The 22,461-nt window shown below is 42.4% G+C and overlaps 1 protein-coding gene across 11 annotated transcripts in view; it reads left to right on the forward strand.

Annotated features, from left to right (window-relative positions):
* LOC118389977 (neural cell adhesion molecule 1-like) overlaps positions 1-22,461 on the forward strand; it is a 325,437-nt gene that overhangs the window by 274,981 nt on the left and 27,995 nt on the right. For 5 of the 11 annotated variants that reach the window (XM_035780051.2, XM_035780053.2, XM_052529809.1 and 2 more), the window contains 2 exons: positions 19,388-19,512; positions 19,681-19,861. In XM_035780051.2, coding sequence (XP_035635944.2) covers positions 19,388-19,512; positions 19,681-19,861 — 306 coding nt within the window. Of the gene's footprint in view, positions 1-2,888; positions 2,904-6,936; positions 6,985-19,387; positions 19,513-19,680; positions 19,862-22,461 lie in introns of all 11 variants that reach the window. The other 6 variants (XM_052529804.1, XM_052529806.1, XM_052529808.1 and 3 more) reach the window with 2 other exon arrangements.

Raw genomic sequence — 22,461 nt, forward strand, 5'->3', positions numbered from 1 at the left:
TTCCATCTGTGCTTTTCACCCTCTGTGCTTCTGTAGCAACCACCCTTAGTTCCCACTTCGACCCTTTTTTCAGTCTGAAGTCTAGAGGGATGCCTTGTCCTTTTACTTCATCTTGATTTGGAGCATTGAGTACCTTAATCAGATAAACAGCGACCTAAAGTCATAACTCTCTATTACTCTATTTCATAATGTTCTGAATGTTTTCTCACCTTGAAAGTACTGTGACATTATTTGAAGTCTGTCCAGAATGCTAAACATGCCTAATTTACAAGGTACATTGATTAGGTATGTTTATTTTACAGCTCACGAGCTCTATAAATCTATGATTGTTTTTCATGATAATAGTTACAGTGCCTTCAGAAATTGTTCATACCCCTTCTCCTTTTCCACATTTTGTTGTATTGCAGCCTGAATTTAAAATGGATATAATTTTGACTTTTTGTCACTGGGCTCAACACAATACCCCATAATGTCAGATTGGAATTTAAACAAAGTAATTCAAAATTAAAAACTGAAGTGTCTTGAGTTAATAAGTATGAAACCCCTTTTTATTGCACACCTAAATAAGTTCAGGAGTAAAAAAAAGTCACATAATGAGCTGCATAGATAGTGTTTAACGTGATTTTTGAATGACTACCTCATCTCTGTACTCCACACATACTGTACAAGTATCTGTCCCTCTGTGTTCCCCCAGTGAATCTCAAACCCAGATTCAACCATAAAGACCAGGGAGATTTTCCGATGCCTCGCAAAGAAGGGCACCTATTGGTAGATGGGTTAAAAAAAGCAGACATTGAATATCCCTTTGAGCATGGTAAAGTTATTAATTACACTTTGGATGGTGTTTCAGTCACAACAAAGAGAGCAGCATAGCACCCTGCATCCCTCTGCTGGTTTTTCTCTGAAACTAAGCAGGGTTGATTCTGGTTGGTCCCTGGATGGGACCCCAGATTCTGTTGGAGGGCCAGTAGGAGGCACTCTTTCCTCGGGTCTGAAAATAAAAATAATATCCCAATGCCCAGGGCAATGATTGGCCTGTGTAAGGTGGTGTCTTTTGTCCTGACTCTCTGTGGTCATTAAAGATGCCATGGCACTTATTGGTCTTAATTCCCAATCTGTCCTTCGTACCATCATGACCACCTAACCATCCCCAGCTTACAATTGGCACATTCATCCCCCCTCCTCTCCCCTGTAACTATTCCCCAGCTTGTTGCTGTAGATGAGAATGTGTTCTCAGTCAACTTAGCTGGTAAAGGGTTAAATATACTGAACAAAAATATAAATGCAACAATTTCAAAGATTTTACTGAGTTGCAGTTCATATAATGAAATCAGTCATTTGAAATAAATGAATTAGGCCCTAATCTATGGATTTCACACGACTGGGCAGGGGTGCAGCCGTGGGTGGGCCTTGGAGGGCATACACCCACCCACCCACAGCCAATCTGAATTTGTTTTTCCCTACAAAAGGGCTTTATTACAGACAGAAATACTCAGCCCCCCACCCTGTGCAATGATCATGCTGTTTAATCAGCTTTTTGATATGCCTTACCTGACAGGCAATGGATTATCGTGGCAAAGGATAAATGCTAACTAACAGGGAAGTAAACAAACTTGTGCACAAAATGTGAGAGAACCTTTTTTGTGCGTATGGAACATTTCTGTGATTTTTTTATTTCAACTCATGAAGTATGGGACAAACACCTTACATGTTACATTTATATTTTTGTTCAGTGTAAATACAAAGGAAGGAAACCACTCAGGGATTTCACCATGAGGCCAATGGTGAATTAAAACAGTTTGTTTAATGGCTGTGATAGGAGAAAACTGAGGCTGGATCAACAACATTGTAGTACTCCACAATACTAACCTAAATGACAGAGTGAACAGAAGGAAGCCCTTACAGAATTAACAATATTCCAAAACATGCATCCTGTTTTCATCAAAGTTGGGGCAAAGCAATACATTTTTTGTCCTGAATACAAAGTGTTATGTTTGGGGCAAATCCAATACAACCCATTACTGAGTACCACTCTCCATATGTTTAAGCATGGTGGTGGCAGCATCATCTTATGGGTTTTGATGTAATTGTTAAGGACTGGGAAGTTTTTCAGGATAAAAAATAAACAGAATGGAGCTAAGCACAGGCAAAATCCTAGAGGAAAACCTGGTTCAGTCTGCTTTCCACCAGACACTGGGAGATGAATTCACCTTTCAGAAGGACAATAACCTAAAACACAAGGCCAACTGGAGTTGCCAACCAAGAAGACAGTGAATGTTCCTGAGTGACCAGGTTACAGTTTTTACTTAAATCGTATTGAAAATCTATGGCAAGACCTGAAAATAGTTGTCTAGCAATGATCAACAACCAATTTGACAGAACTTGAAGAATGTTTAAAAGAATAATGGGCAAATGTTGCACAATCCAAGTGTGTAAAGCTTTTCGAGACGTATCCAGAAAGACTCACAGCTGTAATCGCTGCCAAAAGGTGCTTCTACTACAAAGTACTGACTCGGGGGTGTGAATACTTATGTAAATTTGATATTTCTGTATTTAATTTTCAATACATTTGCAAAACTTTCTAAGAACTTGTTTTCAATTTTTCCTTATAGGGTATTGTGTGTAGATGTTTTGAATCCATTTTGAATTCAGGCTGTAACACAACATAATGTGGAATATGTCAAGTGTGTGAATACTTTCTGAAGACACTGTATACTTTACCAAAGTGAACTATCCCATTATCACTGTTTATCATGGTTCATATTTAGTTGTGAAGTGACAGGACAGCCACCTTCTACCATTTTTGTACATTTCTGTTTTAATTGTTTCTGTTTCTTCTGATTTTGTTCATCTTTACCCATCTATTTTTGTTCAATTGGACTTCTCAGGCTATACTTTCACAAGTAAGTTTCTCGTCTCCCTGTCTTTGCATCCTTTTCTTTGACTGTTTTCATTTCATCCATTTATTTTAAACATTTATGTAAAAAACTTCATTAACAATTGCTTGTTTTATAGATGAAAAAAACATACTTTGTTTCATTATCTCTTTGAATTAAGAATTGTACTTGGCCATTACCTCAAAGCTTTGATTGGGGCATTTTGGTATTTGCTTTCAATAAATTAAAAGGCTCACACAATAACTCTTGTCTCAAACATTTCCAGACGGCATACCATTTCATTACTCTAACGTGGACTCAGGTTTGTTTTAGTCATATTGTAGTTTCTAAGCAGACTTTGAGTGTGTAATACATGAGTGACCATGTACCGTGCAATCACATAGTTCCATAGCTCATTTTTAGCCACTTGCTTCTCCCGTGTGCATCTTGTCCCCTCTCCCTTTGTACAGTGAACTGATTGACCCCTGATTGACTTCAAATAGCCACTCAATCCTTAGCCAATTGTACAGATACTCAGTAATTCGTAGGAACATAATGAGCAATAACAACATGTTGGACAGTGTTATTGCCCATACAGCAGCGTATACAAACAAAGACAAAGAACTGAGCCGCATTATCAGCCAAAGGGAAATATAAATATTCAGTGCCATTAGTTTCTCAATGATGACTCATTGTTTATGTGGCACAATTTAAATGTAGCCTGAGATGTCGGCAACAGACAGGATCCAGCCGTGGTTGGGTTTGATGGTTTGTTGCCGTTCATAAAGGGATACTTTGGGATTTTGGCAATCTGCATCCAGTATGAAGGAAGTTAAGTGGTAGTTTCATGAGCCAATGCTAACTAGCATTAGCCCAATGACTGGAAGTCTATTGTATCTACTAGTATGCTAGCAGTTACCATAGACTTCCAGTCATTGCACTAATGCTAGTTAGCAATTGCATTAACACTAGTCAGCAACTTCCTTCAAACTGCACGCGGGACATAAAAATGGTATCCACAAGCTAATCTGACTCTGCTAATCTGGCAAAATTCTGAAGTATCCCTTTAAGGCATCCCTAATTCACCGGGTTTATTGCATCTCTGCTCAGCCATGACAGTGTGAGGCAACATTACAGAGAAGCCTATTTTTCCCCCTCATAAGACCCTAGTACAAAGGCAGAGAAGCGCAACAAAGACAATATCTCATAATTATGCTGATTCTCTTATGTGGTTATGTTTGGAGGAGATGGATACCATCATCTGTTTTTATTCTGGAGGCTAACCTGCCTGGATGGGAGAGGTGATTGGTGGGATAATGGTTGGAACACTTCAAACACACACTTAACATTCCTCAGGGCCTGCATGACTAGCCAGGAGCAGAGGGATGGCATAGACTTTAGTCTTCTCTGTTGTTGTATGAGTACTACTGTATTACAGTACTATTGTATTTCCAGGGTGTAAGGGACAACTTGTAAATCTAAACAAAAGCTGTTGATATTAAATGGCATATAATGAAATAATTACTTTAAAAACATATGATCAGGTATATTTAATATAATTATGTTATACAAGTTTTAAATTAATCTCCTTTAATTGGTTTGTGTGTGCAGGCGTGTGTGTCATAGTACTAGTTAGGAGGACTCAGGGTTTACAAGATGGGCCATAGTGAATGCTCTCTTGTACATTTCTGTGTCATGCCATTGTTCTACACAGTGTCTCCATCAATTGGGAACAGAAGACATGTCTTAGTTTTTGAAATACCGTGACCCAAGTTAAAACAATTAGAAGTCCATAGTGTCCACAACCACCCTTATAGAAGTCCTACTAGAATAAGAGGTAAGCCAGGTGTCCACAGAACCTGCAAAGGGATATGACGATTCTCTAAGGGCTAACCCGATGCTCAAGGTTCATAACCAGATCCCCAGGACATTTCAACCAAAGCTGAGGACCAGGGAGGTGTAGTCATGAGTACCATGTCAGAGACAGAGCCCCCTGTGTTGAGGTTCCTCTTTCCCTCTGGGGACTCCACCTGATGACCCACAGAGGGCAGCGGGTAACACAGCTGTTCCTGTAGCCATGACAACACATATCCTCACTCCAGTTAAGGCAACAGAGACCCAGTGACACATGGCAATAGCCGTGAGGTCAACTCTGTAGATTGCATGTATAAGGGGGTTTTACCTCTGTAGGTAGAGGAAGTCACCAGTAAGCCGGCCATGGTGGTCGAGGCTGAGGTGGTGGAAGGAACTATGGAGACTGTTCTAGCGTCAGCAACCACACCTCAAATTACATATACAACAGCAGCTACCTCACAAAATGCTCCCAACACACTCACGCAGCATTCCAGCTGGTGATCTGACGTAATTGGAGAGTGAGTATGCCTTTCTAAGGGATGGCTCAGCCTCCTTCTCCCTGTCTCTTGGCATTTTTCAACTAATTGTTTTTTCAGAAACCCTTCTAACATGATGTGCCTTGGCCCTGGCACCATGGAAACCTGGCTATAAATACCTCGGCTGCCTCGCAGCTTTTATGCAATTGCAGTGAAAAAAAAACATGTTTATTGGTTATTATGTAGCTATCCAAAATATGATTTCCAGTCTGCTCTAAGCGTCCGTCTCTCCCCAGCATGCTTGTGCGGACCGAATCCCTATTAATAATTAAAAGGTTGAGAAGATTTTTCTTTTGGTCATTTTTGCATTCTCTCAAAATGTATTATCTGCAATGGACGTTACCACAAATATGTGGTTTGCAATATCTGTGGTTTGCCAGACATAGTTGCTGGCCTGCTCATGCAAGACGGATTATCACTCAAATTCTAACCGGTGAAACAACTGAATTTCTGATTGTACTTCTGTTTCTGAACTGATGACAACTTAAAGGCAGTCAAGCAGTGTGAAGCTTCTTTGTGAAGTCGATGGCTTATGAGCATTTCTTGCAAATATTATGTCAAAAGCAGGCATGCTTTTTTCAAATTAAATTTCAAATTAAAACATTTCTCATGTTTAAATTGACATTGTTCTACCAAGTCTTTTTCACTCTGGTTGGAGTTCTGTCAATGTCCGCAGTGTTGCTTTTATCATTTAGTGTCTTTGTCTGCCATACCATTCCTCACCTCATTTACAGTATATCTAAGGAAAGCCTGACCCACTTGAAGCAACAACTTAGGTTCCCTTAGACAGTTCTACCCTCACTTGTGTACAAATAGAGCCTGGTAAATTAGGCGTATTGTACATTCATAGTCCATTTTATGATTCACTTACACAATATGCTTTTGTCGCTAATAACAAGATTTTAGATGTTCACAGTTAATTGAATCATACAAGAGAATAGTTTCTCATATAACTATTTTCAGCTGACTACCAATGATACATTTTCTTTGTCATGTGTCTGCACAAATCGGTGGTTTTTACAAGAACACCTACCTTGTGGGTAATGACTCATGATTATCTTGAGAAAGCAGCTTGGTTGGAATGAATTGTGTTTGTGTTGATAAAATGGGTTCAATTCTAATGATAATTGTCAAACATAGACCAACAGCTATACTACCTGCTTCAAACAAGGCTTATGGAAACTCATCTTCTGCTCTTAGGAATTTTAATGTGAGGAGGTCAATATGTATTTAGAATTTACAGGGCTACCTGCTGGTGTTCCTAATGAGATAAGAATATGATAGTGTACGTTAAATGAGTGTGAAACTTCAGTTTATTACAGTACAATGTAGATTCCAGCTGATTTGAATGATAAAACACAGTTAAATACGTTCCATAATAGCAGCATCTCAGGTTGTGGTATGACACATTCTTATGGTGAATGTGATGTTGTACTGTACATCATGATTTTGAAGTGCTCTTGTTCATGAGGTGTTTCATGCTGCTCAGCATTAGCCTTATCTGAAAGTCGATATGACGCTCTATGGTGTGTTGGTGCCAGTGGATGACTGATGTGTACCGAGGGGGTGCTCTGCCATCAGAATGTTCAGTCGTCTGTAACACTATCGACTTGCACTGCCCTCTCTGGGGAATCGCGGGCACCTCTCACCATGTTTTCACCATCTTGCAGTTTCGTCAGTGACACCAACCTTCATTCCTTCAACCAGTGCAGCCCTTAGTGAGTATGCCGGTGTGTCTCCCTCTACCCCCCAATATCCCTCTCTATGCCTGCTTGGTTTCACACTGCTTAGTGCTACTCGCTCCGCTTTAGAGACGAGGGGCTACTGCTGTACTGTTATTAGTTATAGGGTTGGTCAGTGATACAGAGAGACAGTCAGGCAGTCACTGACTCTGCTCACTGCCTCAATCCTTAGTACAGTTCCACTGACTAACCTCAGCCAGCAAGAAACAGGTTGCCCTCTACTTAAAACAGGTTGCCCTCTACTTAAAACAGGTTGCCCTCTACTTGATATGAATTCAGTTAACCCCAAACGCATGTATTACAAAACACTGTGCTTTTGGTATCGGCCCCCACAGTCTGGCGTGTGTTTGATTTCAAGGAGTTTAGAGTGGGTTTTACATACATTCTTCTTTAATGTCGAAGCAGTGCAGCATGCAGCACACATCTGATTACAGGATTGATCACTGTAACATTAGCTAACACTGCTGCATGCTGTCTGATTAGTCTAAAGAAGGGCCCTACCGTCCTGCCATTAACTAACATCTCCACCATTAGCTTTAGCACACCTAGAGCTTCTCTGCCCTTTAGATACATAGCTAGTCTCTTTATTTTGTACATTCCGTTCTCTGTCTTTCTTCCTGTCTGTGCATATGTGGCTCCTCGGCTATGCCAGGTGTTATGTCTGAACACTCTTCTAAGATGTAGGCAGCTCCCTTCCTTGACCTCTTCTGTCTTTCCCCTGGTGGCTATGGTATTGACAGTGATGTCAGGTAATATTTGGGGTGTTCCATGGCTAACCATGACAGAGTGCATTTCATATATACTAGATGACCAGAGGTATGTGGACACCTGCTCGCCGAACATCTCATTCCAAAATCATGGTCATTAACATGGAGTTGGTCCCCCCTTTACTGCTATAACAGCCTCCACTCTTCTTGGAAGGCTTTCCACCAGATGTTGGAACATTGCTGGAGGGCCTCAAGAGCATTAGTGAGGTTGGCCACTGATGTTGGGCGCCTATGCCTGGCTCGCAGATCTCGACAAACCATTTCTGTATGGACCTCGCTTTGTGCACGGGGGCATTGTCATGCTGAAACAGCAAAGCGCTTTCCCCAAACTGTTGCCACAAGGTTGGAAGCACAGAATCGTCTAAAATGTCATTATATGCTGTACTGTTAAGATTTCCCTTCACTTGATCTAACGGTCCTAGTCCGAACCATGAAAAACAGCCCCAGACCATTATTCCTCCTCCACCAAACTTTACAGTTAGCACTATGCGTACGAGCAGGTAGCTCCCGGCATCCGCCAAATCAAGATTCGTCTGTCGGACTGCAATGGTGAAGCGTGATTAATCACTCCAAAGAACACATTTCCACTGCCCCAGAGTCCAATGGCGGCGAGCTTTACACCACTCCAGCCGATTGCGCATTGTGATCTTAGGCTTGTGTGCCCTGCTCGGCCATGGAAACCCATTTCTTGAAGCTCCTGATGAACAGTTCTTGTGCTGACGTTGCTTCCAGAGGATGTTTTGAACTCCGTAGTGAGTGTTGCAACCTAGGACATTTTTAGGATTTTTACACACTACACGACAACCTAGGATTTTTACACACTACACGCTTCAGCACTCGGCGGTCCCGTTCTCTGAGCTTGTGTGGCCTAACACTTTGCGGCTGAGCCGTTGTTGCTCCTAGATGTTTTCACTTCACAATAACAGAATTTACAGTTGACCCAACTCGAGCAGGGCAGAAATTTGACGAACTGACCTGCTGGAAAGGTGGTATCCTATGACGGTGCCACGTTGAAAGTCACTGAGCTCTTCAGTAAGGCCATTCTACTGCCAATGTTTGTCTATGGAGATTGCATGGCTAGGTGCTTGATTTTATACACCTGTCAGCAACGGGTGTGACTGAAATAGCCGAATACACTCAATTAAAGAGGTGTCCACATACTTTTGTATATATATTGTACTTGTGTCTAAGGGAGCCTGGTTTGACAGACAGCAAAACAAAAACGATTATTCTGACAGACTGGGGATTTCTGAAAGATAACTGATCTTTGATTTTTTTTAAAAGAGAGGATAACAAGGCAAAAAAAGCATATAATGATGCATTTAGCTGTTCTAAGAGTGGTCTAATGCAGGCGTTAGATTACGAGTGTTTTCAAGTACAATGTTAATAATGATGTTTTTGGAAAACAACTCGGTGATTTAACGATGCTCCTATGAAGGTTCTTACGATGAGTTTAGCCTTAAGATGCTTTTGGCAAACTGGGCCCAGGACTTACATTTTCCCAGTATCTTTAACAGATTTATGAATAACAGTAGGGATGTTAATCTGTCCTAACATAAATCCTGTGACTCATGAAAAGAGAAGGAAGAAAGGGGGGGGGGGTGGATAAAATAAAAATTATCTGGTGGCAAAGAATGAGAGGCATGGATGAGCAACTTCCTATTATAAGATAAAGCTATGCTCTTTTATATCATGTTACTGAGACTCGTGGTTGTTGATGACAGTTACTGATAAGATAATTTTTTTATTGATTAGAAAACGTGGTTTGTTTGCAGGATAGTGTGTTTTAATGATGATTTTGAAGTTCCCACATTGGTAACCTAGCCATATGTTTCATGCTCTTGGGAGAGGTAAAGGCTACATACATGTTCGGGAAAGGTAAATCAGGTTTCCCTAAGGTATTGTTAGGATAAACATAGCTGATTTGATTGGCTGTAAATTAGGAAGCTGCTATGGGTCAACATTGGGTGTGTGTGTGTGTGTGTGTGTGTGTGTGTGTGTGTGTGTGTGTGTGTGTGTGTGTGTGTGTGTGTGTGTGTGTGTGTGTGTGTGTGTGTGTGTGTGTGTGTGTGTGTGTGTGTGTGTGTGTGTGTGTGTGTGTACTATGTATTTGTTGAATTGCTGGCATCTATCTACTGTGAAAAATATAAGTAAGCCTGAGGAACTATTTTGTAGGTCATGTACCAGGCTGACCAATATACATCATATGACAGCTGTATATTAACACTGGTCTATTAGTTACTAATTAGATTTTGACTCACCTGTAGAATGATAAGTTGTTGAGCTTATAGGCTCTATGTAAGTAATATTAACAAATCAGTCATTATTCAATACTGATTGCCTTCACGTGTGATTAGTATTCTAGTTAGCTACATGTGAAAAATGGCATGAGGGATTTTTCCTCAAGGCTTCAGGTGTGTTAACAAGTGTGCATTCTTTATATGCATTTGATACCAGGTAATTGGAGTAAGTATGTTGCATGTCTAATGATGTTTATAATTCATTAAACGAGGTTCAGAGTCCACTCAGTGTTGCTGCGATTCATGTTTATTTCCTCTATGAACATATATACATTATTTCTTAAAGTATGGGACTTTATACTATGGTATGGGTTTATTCTGCGTTCTCATACATTGAGGCCATACATTTTGACAATATGCCCTCAGAGATACAGTATGTACCCTGAAGAACTACAATGTGTGAGGACTTCAGCTATCTCATTTAGCTATCTCATCTGTTGCTGATCCCCCCCATTTAGCTATCTCATCTGTTGCTGATCCCCCCCCATTTAGCTATCTCCTCTGTTGCTGATCCCCCCATTTAGCTATCTCATCTGTTGCTGATCCCCCCATTTAGCTATCTCATCTGTTGCTGATCCCCCCCCATTTAGCTATCTCCTCTGTTGCTGATCCCCCCATTTAGCTATCTCATCTGTTGCTGATCCCCCCCATTTAGCTATCTCATCTGTTGCTGATCCCCCCATTTAGCTATCTCCTCTGTTGCTGATCCCCCCCATTTAGCTATCTCATCTGTTGCTGATCCCCCCCATTTAGCTATCTCATCTGTTGCTGATCCCCCCATTTAGCTATCTCATCTGTTGCTGATCCCCCCCATTTAGCTATCTCATCTGTTGCTGATCCCCCCATTTAGCTATCTCATCTGTTGCTGATCCCCCCACATTTAGCTATCTCATCTGTTGCTGATCCCCCCCATTTAGCTATCTCCTCTGTTGCTGATCCCCCCATTTAGCTATCTCATCTGTTGCTGATCCCCCCCATTTAGCTATCTCCTCTGTTGCTGATCCCCCCATTTAGCTATCTCATCTGTTGCTGATCCCCCCCATTTAGCTATCTCCTCTGTTGCTGATCCCCCCCATTTAGCTATCTCATCTGTTGCTGATCCCCCCCATTTAGCTATCTCATCTGTTGCTGATCCCCCCCATTTAGCTATCTCATCTGTTGCTGATCCCCCCCATTTAGCTATCTCATCTGTTGCTGATCCCCCCATTTAGCTATCTCATCTGTTGCTGATCCCCCCCCCATTTAGCTATCTCATCTGTTGCTGATCCCCCCCATTTAGCTATCTCCTCTGTTGCTGATCCCCCCCATTTAGCTATCTCATCTGTTGCTGATCCCCCCATTTAGCTATCTCATCTGTTGCTGATCCCCCCCATTTAGCTATCTCATCTGTTGCTGATCCCCCCCCATTTAGCTATCTCATCTGTTGCTGATACCCCCCCCATTTAGCTATCTCATCTGTTGCTGATACCCCCCCATTTAGCTATCTCCTCTGTTGCTGATCCCCCCCCCCCATTTAGCTATCTCCTCTGTTGCTGATCCCCCCCATTTAGCTATCTCCTCTGTTGCTGATCCCCCCCATTTAGCTATCTCCTCTGTTGCTGATCCCCCCCATTTAGCTATCTCATCTGTTGCTGATCCCCCCCCCATTTAGCTATCTCATCTGTTGCTGATCCCCCCCATTTAGCTATCTCATCTGTTGCTGATCCCCCCCATTTAGCTATCTCATCTGTTGCTGATCCCCCCCCATTTAGCTATCTCATCTGTTGCTGATCCCCCCCCATTTAGCTATCTCATCTGTTGCTGATCCCCCCCATTTAGCTATCTCATCTGTTGCTGATCCCCCCCATTTAGCTATCTCATCTGTTGCTGATCCCCCCATTTAGCTATCTCATCTGTTGCTGATCCCCCCCATTTAGCTATCTCATCTGTTGCTGATCCCCCCCATTTAGCTATCTCATCTGTTGCTGATCCCCCCCATTTAGCTATCTCATCTGTTGCTGATCCCCCCCATTTAGCTATCTCATCTGTTGCTGATCCCCCCATTTAGCTATCTCATCTGTTGCTGATCCCCCCATTTAGCTATCTCATCTGTTGCTGATCCCCCCCATTTAGCTATCTCATCTGTTGCTGATCCCCCCCCATTTAGCTATCTCATCTGTTGCTGATCCCCCCCATTTAGCTATCTCATCTGTTGCTGATCCCCCCCATTTAGCTATCTCATCTGTTGCTGATCCCCCCCATTTAGCTATCTCATCTGTTGCTGATCCCCCCCCATTTAGCTATCTCATCTGTTGCTGATCCCCCCCCATTTAGCTATCTCATCTGTTGCTGATCCCCCCATTTAGCTATCTCATCTGTTGCTGATCCCCCCATTTAGCTATCTCATCTGTTGCTGATCCCCCCCATTTAGCTATCTCATCTGTTGCTGATCCCCCCCCATTTAGCTATCTCATCTGTTGCTGATCCCCCCCATTTAGCTATCTCATCTGTTGCTGATCCCCCCCATTTAGCTATCTCCTCTGTTGCTGATCCCCCCATTTAGCTATCTCATCTGTTGCTGATCCCCCCCATTTAGCTATCTCCTCTGTTGCTGATCCCCCCATTTAGCTATCTCATCTGTTGCTGATCCCCCCCCATTTAGCTATCTCCTCTGTTGCTGATCCCCCCATTTAGCTATCTCATCTGTTGCTGATCCCCCCCATTTAGCTATCTCATCTGTTGCTGATCCCCCCCATTTAGCTATCTCATCTGTTGCTGATCCCCCCATTTAGCTATCTCATCTGTTGCTGATCCCCCCCATTTAGCTATCTCATCTGTTGCTGATCCCCCCCATTTAGCTATCTCATCTGTTGCTGATCCCCCCCCATTTAGCTATCTCCTCTGTTGCTGATCCCCCCCCATTTAGCTATCTCATCTGTTGCTGATCCCCCATTTAGCTATCTCATCTGTTGCTGATCCCCCCCCATTTAGCTATCTCATCTGTTGCTGATCCCCCCATTTAGCTATCTCATCTGTTGCTGATACCCCCCATTTAGCTATCTCATCTGTTGCTGATACCCCCCCATTTAGCTATCTCCTCTGTTGCTGATCCCCCCCATTTAGCTATCTCCTCTGTTGCTGATCCCCCCCATTTAGCTATCTCCTCTGTTGCTGATCCCCCCCCATTTAGCTATCTCCTCTGTTGCTGATCCCCCCCCCCCATTTAGCTATCTCCTCTGTTGCTGATCCCCCCATTTAGCTATCTCATCTGTTGCTGACCCCCCATTTAGCTATCTCATCTGTTGCTGATCCCCCCCATTTAGCTATCTCATCTGTTGCTGATCCCCCCCATTTAGCTATCTCATCTGTTGCTGATCCCCCCCATTTAGCTATCTCATCTGTTGCTGATCCCCCCATTTAGCTATCTCATCTGTTGCTGATCCCCCCATTTAGCTATCTCATCTGTTGCTGATCCCCCCCATTTAGCTATCTCATCTGTTGCTGATCCCCCCCATTTAGCTATCTCATCTGTTGCTGATCCCCCCCATTTAGCTATCTCATCTGTTGCTGATCCCCCCCCCATTTAGCTATCTCATCTGTTGCTGATCCCCCCCATTTAGCTATCTCATCTGTTGCTGATCCCCCCCATTTAGCTATCTCATCTGTTGCTGATCCCCCCATTTAGCTATCTCATCTGTTGCTGATCCCCCCCATTTAGCTATCTCATCTGTTGCTGATCCCCCCCATTTAGCTATCTCATCTGTTGCTGATCCCCCCATTTAGCTATCTCATCTGTTGCTGATCCCACCCCCCTTTTAGCTATCTCATCTGTTGCTGATCCCCCCCATTTAGCTATCTCATCTGTTGCTGATCCCCCCATTTAGCTATCTCATCTGTTGCTGATCCCCCCCCCATTTAGCTATCTCATCTGTTGCTGATCCCCCCCCATTTAGCTATCTCATCTGTTGCTGATCCCCCCCCATTTAGCTATCTCATCTGTTGCTGATCCCCCCCCCATTTAGCTATCTCATCTGTTGCTGATCCCCCCATTTAGCTATCTCATCTGTTGCTGATCCCCCCCATTTAGCTATCTCATCTGTTGCTGATCCCCCCCATTTAGCTATCTCATCTGTTGCTGATCCCCCCCCATTTAGCTATCTCATCTGTTGCTGATCCCCCCCCATTTAGCTATCTCATCTGTTGCTGATCCCCCCCCATTTAGCTATCTCATCTGTTGCTGATCCCCCCCCCATTTAGCTATCTCATCTGTTGCTGATCCCCCCCATTTAGCTATCTCATCTGTTGCTGATCCCCCCCCATTTAGCTATCTCATCTGTTGCTGATCCCCCCATTTAGCTATCTCATCTGTTGCTGATCCCCCCCATTTAGCTATCTCATCTGTTGCTGATCCCCCCCATTTAGCTATCTCCTCTGTTGCTGATCAACCCCTCCATTTAGCTATCTCCTCTGTTGCTGATCCCCCCCCCATTTAGCTATCTCCTCTGTTGCTGATCAACCCCTCCATTTAGCTATCTCATCTGTTGCTGATCCCCCCATTTAGCTATCTCCTCTGTTGCTGATCCTCCCCCCATTTAGCTATCTCCTCTGTTGCTGATCAACCCCTCCACCCGCAAATGTGGTCATATTGTTGTTGTCATATACCATATTTAGTTGCACATATGACATTTGACAATGTGCTTTGTCAATCAGTATTGTCAATACTGCAGAGTTTCCTCTGGTTTCCTTTTTTTTTTACACAACTTGGTTGGAGCCTAAATGTACAATGTACACAGAAAACAAGGTTCTATGAAGACCCTTTAAGGTCAAGAGTTTTCCTAAATATATGCTACAGTCTCATATAAAGCCATTATTTTGTTTGTGTAGAAATTGAGTATGAAAAATGTATATTCACATGAATTCCAGTCCAGAGGAAATACTGTTTCAAAGAAAGATGCATGAGGCAAATTTGGACGGACAGCATTTGATGGAATTGGCATCTAGTTCACACAAAAACATTACAGTGACATATCTTACCTGCATATATGAGCCTGCTTATTCCTGGTCATGACATATCTATTCAATACACTGAAAACCCGAAATTGGATGTCTTAAAATGCTTCATGTATCTAGTTGCTGTACATGTTTTCTATGTCTATTTGATGTGTAAAGAAGTTCTATTGTGAACTTATGTATTTATTTTTGTCATTTGTGTTTCTGTTTTGTATCATTTTGTCTTTAACTTTCTTATTGTTTTGTACCTTACCCATGTTTACATAATTTTAAAATGTTTTGTATTTTCCATGTGACCCCCCCTCCACTTTCCTTTCAACCAATCATGTGCCTGCGTATCATATGACTTTGTCATGTGGCTCTTGCATGGTGCTGATGATGTCGTCTTCGTTGGTGAACAGAAGGTAATTTTGGTCAATTCGTATTATATCAACAAGCAGCAGTGGGAAACTAGATTTGACTTTAAGCTAAAATAATCTACTTTGATAGAACAATAGAGAGCAACCATTGAATAGATTTTGACCTTAGGTCAACCTGCATTCTATCCAATCATATTGCTACAATTGTATGTAGATTTGTGTATGCTTACTTGGTATCCCACTAAAAGAGGGTATAATTCACATTTTTATGATAGGTGTATATTTCCCTCTTTGCCTTCTTAAAAGCTTATATCACATAATATATTAAATATGCTGCTATATAGCTATCAGTGAGCATTATATAATGAAGTTGAAGATAAGCAAATGGTTGACCCTGATGTATTTTCTAGAGTTTTCTTTTTTGGTGCCTCCAATGGCTATCATATGCAAACAGAACATGTTTTTAAGGCACTTTTTTTTAAGCAATCACCTATAGCAACTGCATCGCACTCTCATTGACCTACTCATCCATGGAGTTAATTCCTTTTCAAACTCTGTCTCCCAGAATGCTTTTCTGGACAGACTAACAGTGGTATTCACCCCACATTACTGCATGCATGCAAGTTCACTCCTCTTTTCTCCAACTTCCTTGTTTCTTTTCTACTGTCTCACCAGACAGGAAGTTCTGGCCTGTCTGCATGTACAGTATGTCCTGTCTGTCTGTGTTTTGTCTTCCAGAGTGCCTCTGTGTTATTCACATGTATTGATACAGACTGAAAACTTACAGTCCCGTTTACAATTCATGAGTTCTTTAACCCATCTGGTGTGACAATAATCTTTCCATTGCATTTGGGCACAACAAACCTATCAATAAGCTCATTTGTTCACACATGCGGGGATGTCTTTAAAGGAGCTGAAAAAGCGAATAAGAATTTAGGTGATTCAGTGAAGGTAGCTCAAGTTTTATTTACTCCAGAACATAATCGCCTTTAACCATGTCAGTTCATGTCAGTTAGAGTAAAGGATCTGACAAATAAAACCTTTTTGTCTAATGTAACGTTCAGAAATTGATATGACGTATGTATGCAGACACACTTAAAGTAATGCTATCTGTACAGTATTTATTTAGGGAGACCAATACAAAGGTTGAGTTATTGTTGCATCAGATGAAAATGGGCATGATCATGCGACTATCACAAATTGATACTTCAAAATCTCCCCGAATCACTACATATTGAATAAAATATGGTGTTTGCATGAAAGAGCATGTTTTTGTTAATATCTCTAATTCATGTATAACCTTAATGGCTCTTTTTTCTTCTTAGCATTTGGAAAAACCTCACCTAACTGGGAATGATGCGCATGACTAGATAAACAATGAATATAACTCTCTGTACATGCCACTTTTTCTTATCACTAACCCTGTTTATTTCAATTCTGGCATCATATCATGCTTACTCCAAGACTATTTATTCTAATGCATTTTCAAGAGAATGTCATCAGAAAATCTGAGATCAAGAACAAGTGCCTTCACGCATGCCTAATTGACTAATTGTGTAATCCCTGCAATTAATGTTTCAAGTGTCATTAATTAAGATGTAACTCAATTTAAATAAAAATGAAAGAAAGTACTCAGCTTTTCAGGGCCAGAGTAGAGGATAAAAATGAAAGAAAGTACTCAGCTTTTCAGGGCCAGAGTAGAGGATAAAAATGAAAGAAAGTACTCAGCTTTTCAGGGCCAGAGTAGAGGATAAAAATGAAAGAAAGTACTCAGCTTTTCAGGGCCAGAGTAGAGGATAAAAATGAAAGAAAGTACTCAGCTTTTCAGGGCCAGAGTAGAGGATAAAAATGAAAGAAAGTACTCAGCTTTTCAGGGCCAGAGTAGAGGATAAAAATGAAAGAAAGTACTCAGCTTTTCAGGGCCAGAGTAGAGGATAAAAATGAAAGAAAGTACTCAGCTTTTCAGGGCCAGAGTAGAGGATAAAAATGAAAGAAAGTACTCAGCTTTTCAGGGCCAGAGTAGAGGATAAAAATGAAAGAAAGTACTCAGCTTTTCAGGGCCAGAGTAGAGGATAAAAATGAAAGAAAGTACTCAGCTTTTCAGGGCCAGAGTAGAGGATAAAAATGAAAGAAAGTACTCAGCTTTTCAGGGCCAGAGTAGAGGATAAAAATGAAAGAAAGTACTCAGCTTTTCAGGGCCAGAGTAGAGGATAAAAATGAAAGAAAGTACTCAGCTTTTCAGGGCCAGAGTAGAGGATAAAAATGAAAGAAAGTACTCAGCTTTTCAGGGCCAGAGTAGAGGATAAAAATGAAAGAAAGTACTCAGCTTTTCAGGGCCAGAGTAGAGGATAAAAATGAAAGAAAGTACTCAGCTTTTCAGGGCCAGAGTAGAGGATAAAAATGAAAGAAAGTACTCAGCTTTTCAGGGCCAGAGTAGAGGATAAAAATGAAAGAAAGTACTCAGCTTTTCAGGGCCAGAGTAGAGGATAAAAATGAAAGAAAGTACTCAGCTTTTCAGGGCCAGAGTAGAGGATAAAAATGAGAAAATACAATCCAATCATCATAGGATTCAGTCAGGTTGAAGTCAGGGAGCTTTAGGCCAAGATCCACTTGATCGGGTGGGCAAAAGTGGAGCAGGTTTCAACTGTCTGTCTTTAACCCTATGATTTCTTGTTTTTCTTACCTTATTTTGGCTGAAGTCAAAGGAGGTGGTCCAAACAGACTTCCATGCTGAAGTATAATTGAAAGTCCAACATTAATATTCACTCCTGCACTTCCATAGGTTTCTTTCAGAATGCCTGGAACCATTTCTGTTGTCAACTGCTCTTTCACTGCCCTCTGTGGGAATGATCCACTCTCAGAGTTCATTGGTGGTTAAATATCATCAGGGTGATCATGGGCAACAATGCTCCCTCAAGATTGGCACTGAGCTTCAAAACTTGTACCAGTTGTGACCTAAGGTCAGGGTGTCTGACTGCAAAATGTCAGAAAAGAATACATACAAATGGGACAGTAAATAATATCCTTTGATCTCAGCAAAAAACAAGCAATTCGGTGTACATTGCAGATGTGCTGCAGCAGCCAATTGAAACCTGATACCACCTTTTGGGCGGTTAGTGATAGTGGGGAGTAGAATACTGGAGCTGTATGTAACATTCTGTGAGTTATTTTAATAGCATATTCACACCGCTAACTGTGTGTAACCAATGTGCCCATGATGAATGAGTTATGGTGATTGAAGTCTCCTCCCTAAACTCTCTTTGACTGAGGTGACATGGCTGTAAATTTAAACGCTAACATCATTAGACACGAACACAGGCACTCTCAAAAGGTGCACACACACACACATACTGTGCACATGCTGGAACACACCAACCCTCCCTTCCCAGCAGATCATGATTATGTTGTTAAATGTAATAGAGTAACATGTCTAATCAAGATGAGGAGGATAATTAGCCTGTGTCCCTGTCATTAGTCTGGAGGAGAGGCCAGATAACGAGCTGCACCTGAAGGAGAATTACATATTCCCATCAGCTCACCCCATTACCCTCACCCCACTACCCACGGCCCTCACCCCACTACCCACTGCCCTCACTGTCCCTCTGTCATATAACCACCCTTGAGTCTATGAGGGACAAAACTTAATTGTATCGTCTTGTAACATCCTCTGCCACTGCCACTATAAAGACAATCCATTTGTCCTCTAGATGTACGACATTTAAAGCAGTAAATACAGAAAAACCAGAGTAAAGGGATTGACAATAAGTGCGTATCCCACAGTGGTTTGGGCTCCTGAAGCGATGGGGCAGAGTGTGTTGGTTCTCCGACAATGGGCTTTGATGAGGGACAGATGCATTCAGCCATGCCACCTGCATTAAGGGCCTAGGGCAGGAGACTGAGCTGAGCATGTAGGTCGATGCCATGGTAACTGACTGACCGCTGTGTCCCGCTATGTCCCGTTTAGGGGAGCCCAGTCCCCCTAAGCTGGAGGGCAAGCTGCAGACCATGGGCAACGCCCTCAAGGTCAACTGGATCAAGCAGGACGATGGGGGCTCGCCCATCAAACATTACCTGATCAGATACAGGGCTGTGAGTATGACAGGACAAGGAGGTAACGCTGTGTATACCGCTTTGCTTCCTGGTTTTCCCCAAAAATATGATTATTTATTACGTATCTCCCCTGTTTGATTGTACTGTGATGATTTCAGTTTAGCAAAACTGAGTGTTTCACCCCCCCTTTTCTGCGACCCTCCCTAGAAGCACGTTTCGGACTGGAAGCCGGAGATCCGTCTGCCCCATGGCAGTGAGTACGTGGTGCTGAGCAGTCTGGACTGGAACACGGAGTATGAAGTCTACGTGGTGGCCGAGAACCAGCAGGGCAAGTCCCAGCCCGGCACCATCTCCTTTAGGACTGCAGCAGAGCCTACCGCCATCCCAGGTACTGCCCCCCCCCCACCCTGCACCTCAACGACACACACACTGCCAACAGAAACACTGCCACCGTGACCAGATGTATCTATGTTTATTCCTCCAGTCCTTCACCCAAATGGACTTCTAGTCAGGTCTTGAGACAACCGTAGTGCTGACACAGATGTAGACATCATTCCTCTGCCCTGATATGTTGGGTTAACCTGTTGGGGTAATTGATTGGTTTGAACCTTTCTGCTGGATGATATTTTCATTCGTTCTTGATTTGAAGGTGGAGTTGTAATCGACACACCCTCATCAAGTTGTTCATCCCAAAAGAAGGTGGGAAAAAGACAAAAGTTAGACAGATAAAGAACAGAGTAGCAGAGTCCTCTTCTAACTTCTGTCAGGGCTACCTCAGCGATCATATTTATTAATCTGGAAACACTTTTCCCACCATTGCACAAAGCTTTGGAGTGATAAGGTAAGAATTGAACAAAGACTGTGGCAGTTACATGCTGACTACACCGGGCACGCAAGTGCGTCTGTACGCATGTTGATTTTGTCCATCCACACCAAATGCGATCAGGTTGATATATCAAAACCAATTCTGAACCAACTATATTAATTTGGAGACAGGTCGAAACACATTCATGGACATTTAGCTCGCTAGCTAGCTTGGTATTGCTAGCTAAATTGTCCTGGGATATAATTAAACATTGGATTTTTATTTTACCTGAAATGCACAAGGTCCTTTATTTCCTGGATCTCAATTTTGAGTCACACAAAATCAAGTGTTCTCTACTCTGACAATTAATCCACAGATAAAAGGGAAACCTAGTTAGTTTCTAGTAATCTCTCCTCCTTCAGTCTTAGTCTTCTTCTTCTTCTGTGGACTTTATATGCCAGTTGGCAACCAACTTTAAGGTGCATCTCAGCTTAGCTTTCAATCACCCACCTGGGTATATGCTCCTAAAAACCAATGAGGAGATGGGAGAGGCCGGACTTGCAGGAGATGGGCGAGGCGGGACTTAGCACCTGGCTACGCAGATGCTCGTTGACGCACGCAAGCAGTCTGGATGAAATGGTTTAATAACATGTATGTGTAACATTATTTTCGCAACTCTTGCGCGCGCAACACGAACGGTGTGGTCAGCATTTTAGTCTCACTGTTTTAGGCAGAATATTTTTGCCCACTGTGAGTCTTTGTTGCCGTAGGGTAGGGCTGTTCAATATGGGTCCTGGAAGGCCAAAACACTTCTGTTTTTCATCCTCTCCATCTAATAATGGACTGTTTTAGACCTAGGAGCACCAGAGTGGAATTAAGTACCAAGTAGAAACAAAAAATGGTGTTTCGGCCTCCAGGACCGGAAATTGAACAGCCCTGCTGTAGAGTGAGATTAGTCCTTTGGTCTCTGCAGGCCTATAACGTCTTGGCTGACACTGCTGCACAGGTTCAGTGAGCAATAATGTCAGGACAAATTGTATCTGTCAGGCCTAGAACATTCTCTTCAAGTCCATAGCGATGCCCCTGCCTCGGTGGTCACGGTCAGCTGATGCTCTGTTGACAGTGTTGTGGCCTGAGAGGTTTGCATTTGAACTTGGGTTGCCTCCCCACTGACCAAACCTGAGCTTGGAACCTGTCTCTTTCTATTTATCTCTTTCTCTTCATCTATATGTTTATGTCTCTCTTACTTTTCCACCGCCCTTCTGTCTTTTTCTCTTTCTTATGCCTCTATTGGTAGCTCCCTCTATCTCTTTTGAGCTCTTTTTCCCCATCTTCCATGCTTCCTCTCTTTTCAATTTATCCCATGCACATTCTCTCTCTCTGGCTTTTTTGCTGTTTCAATGAAAGAGGATCAAAAGTCAGTGTCTCTCCATCTTGCTCTCCTCTATCTCTTTCTTTTTCTCCTTTTTTCTCTTTCTGTTTGTCTTTCTATTTCAACGCCAGGTTTAATGGGTCTCAGTTCAGGCTCACTGCTGTATTTACTGACCTGAATATGTGCCTTGGCTCTGTGGGGATGCAGCCTCCGTGGGGATGCAGCCTCCAGTCTTGCATGGTGACGCTTCAATAGGATTAATGTGTTAATGCTTTACTTGAGACCTAACAGGCATCTATCTGCCAGTGCATGGCACAGGGACCGGCTTTTTCACGCACTTTGTGGGGACCATCCATATACTGTAGCAGTGGGAGGTTTGGATCACTCATTATTCCGCCAGAGCAGGTTCACGGACACCGTCCAAGTTCCCTTTTTATGTACTTCTTTATTACATTTGAGTTATTTTGCCACTACATGTGTTGCAGTGCTAATGCCAGTGCCAGTTGTTTTTATGCGAAGCGTGTGGGTGTTTGAGGGAAAAAAAGGGGGGTATATTTTTAAGCTAAACATCTGCACTGACGTAAGGTCCACAGCTGTTATTGGTAAATGTGGCCGAAAACAGCTGCTATGTCATAAATCCAGACTCGCTCTGTGTTATATTTTGGCTATGCAACTTATTAGCTAAATAAATATAAGTGAGTGCATATGATATGAAGTTTACTATTTTTGTTTACTTTATCCTCTTCATACAGTTCCAGTCAAAAGTTTGAACCTATTCATTCAAGGGTTTTTCTTTATTTTTTGTCTTTTC

Source organism: Oncorhynchus keta, chromosome 11, assembly GCF_023373465.1.
Source record: "Oncorhynchus keta strain PuntledgeMale-10-30-2019 chromosome 11, Oket_V2, whole genome shotgun sequence".
Classification (NCBI taxonomy): Eukaryota; Metazoa; Chordata; class Actinopteri; order Salmoniformes; family Salmonidae; genus Oncorhynchus; species Oncorhynchus keta.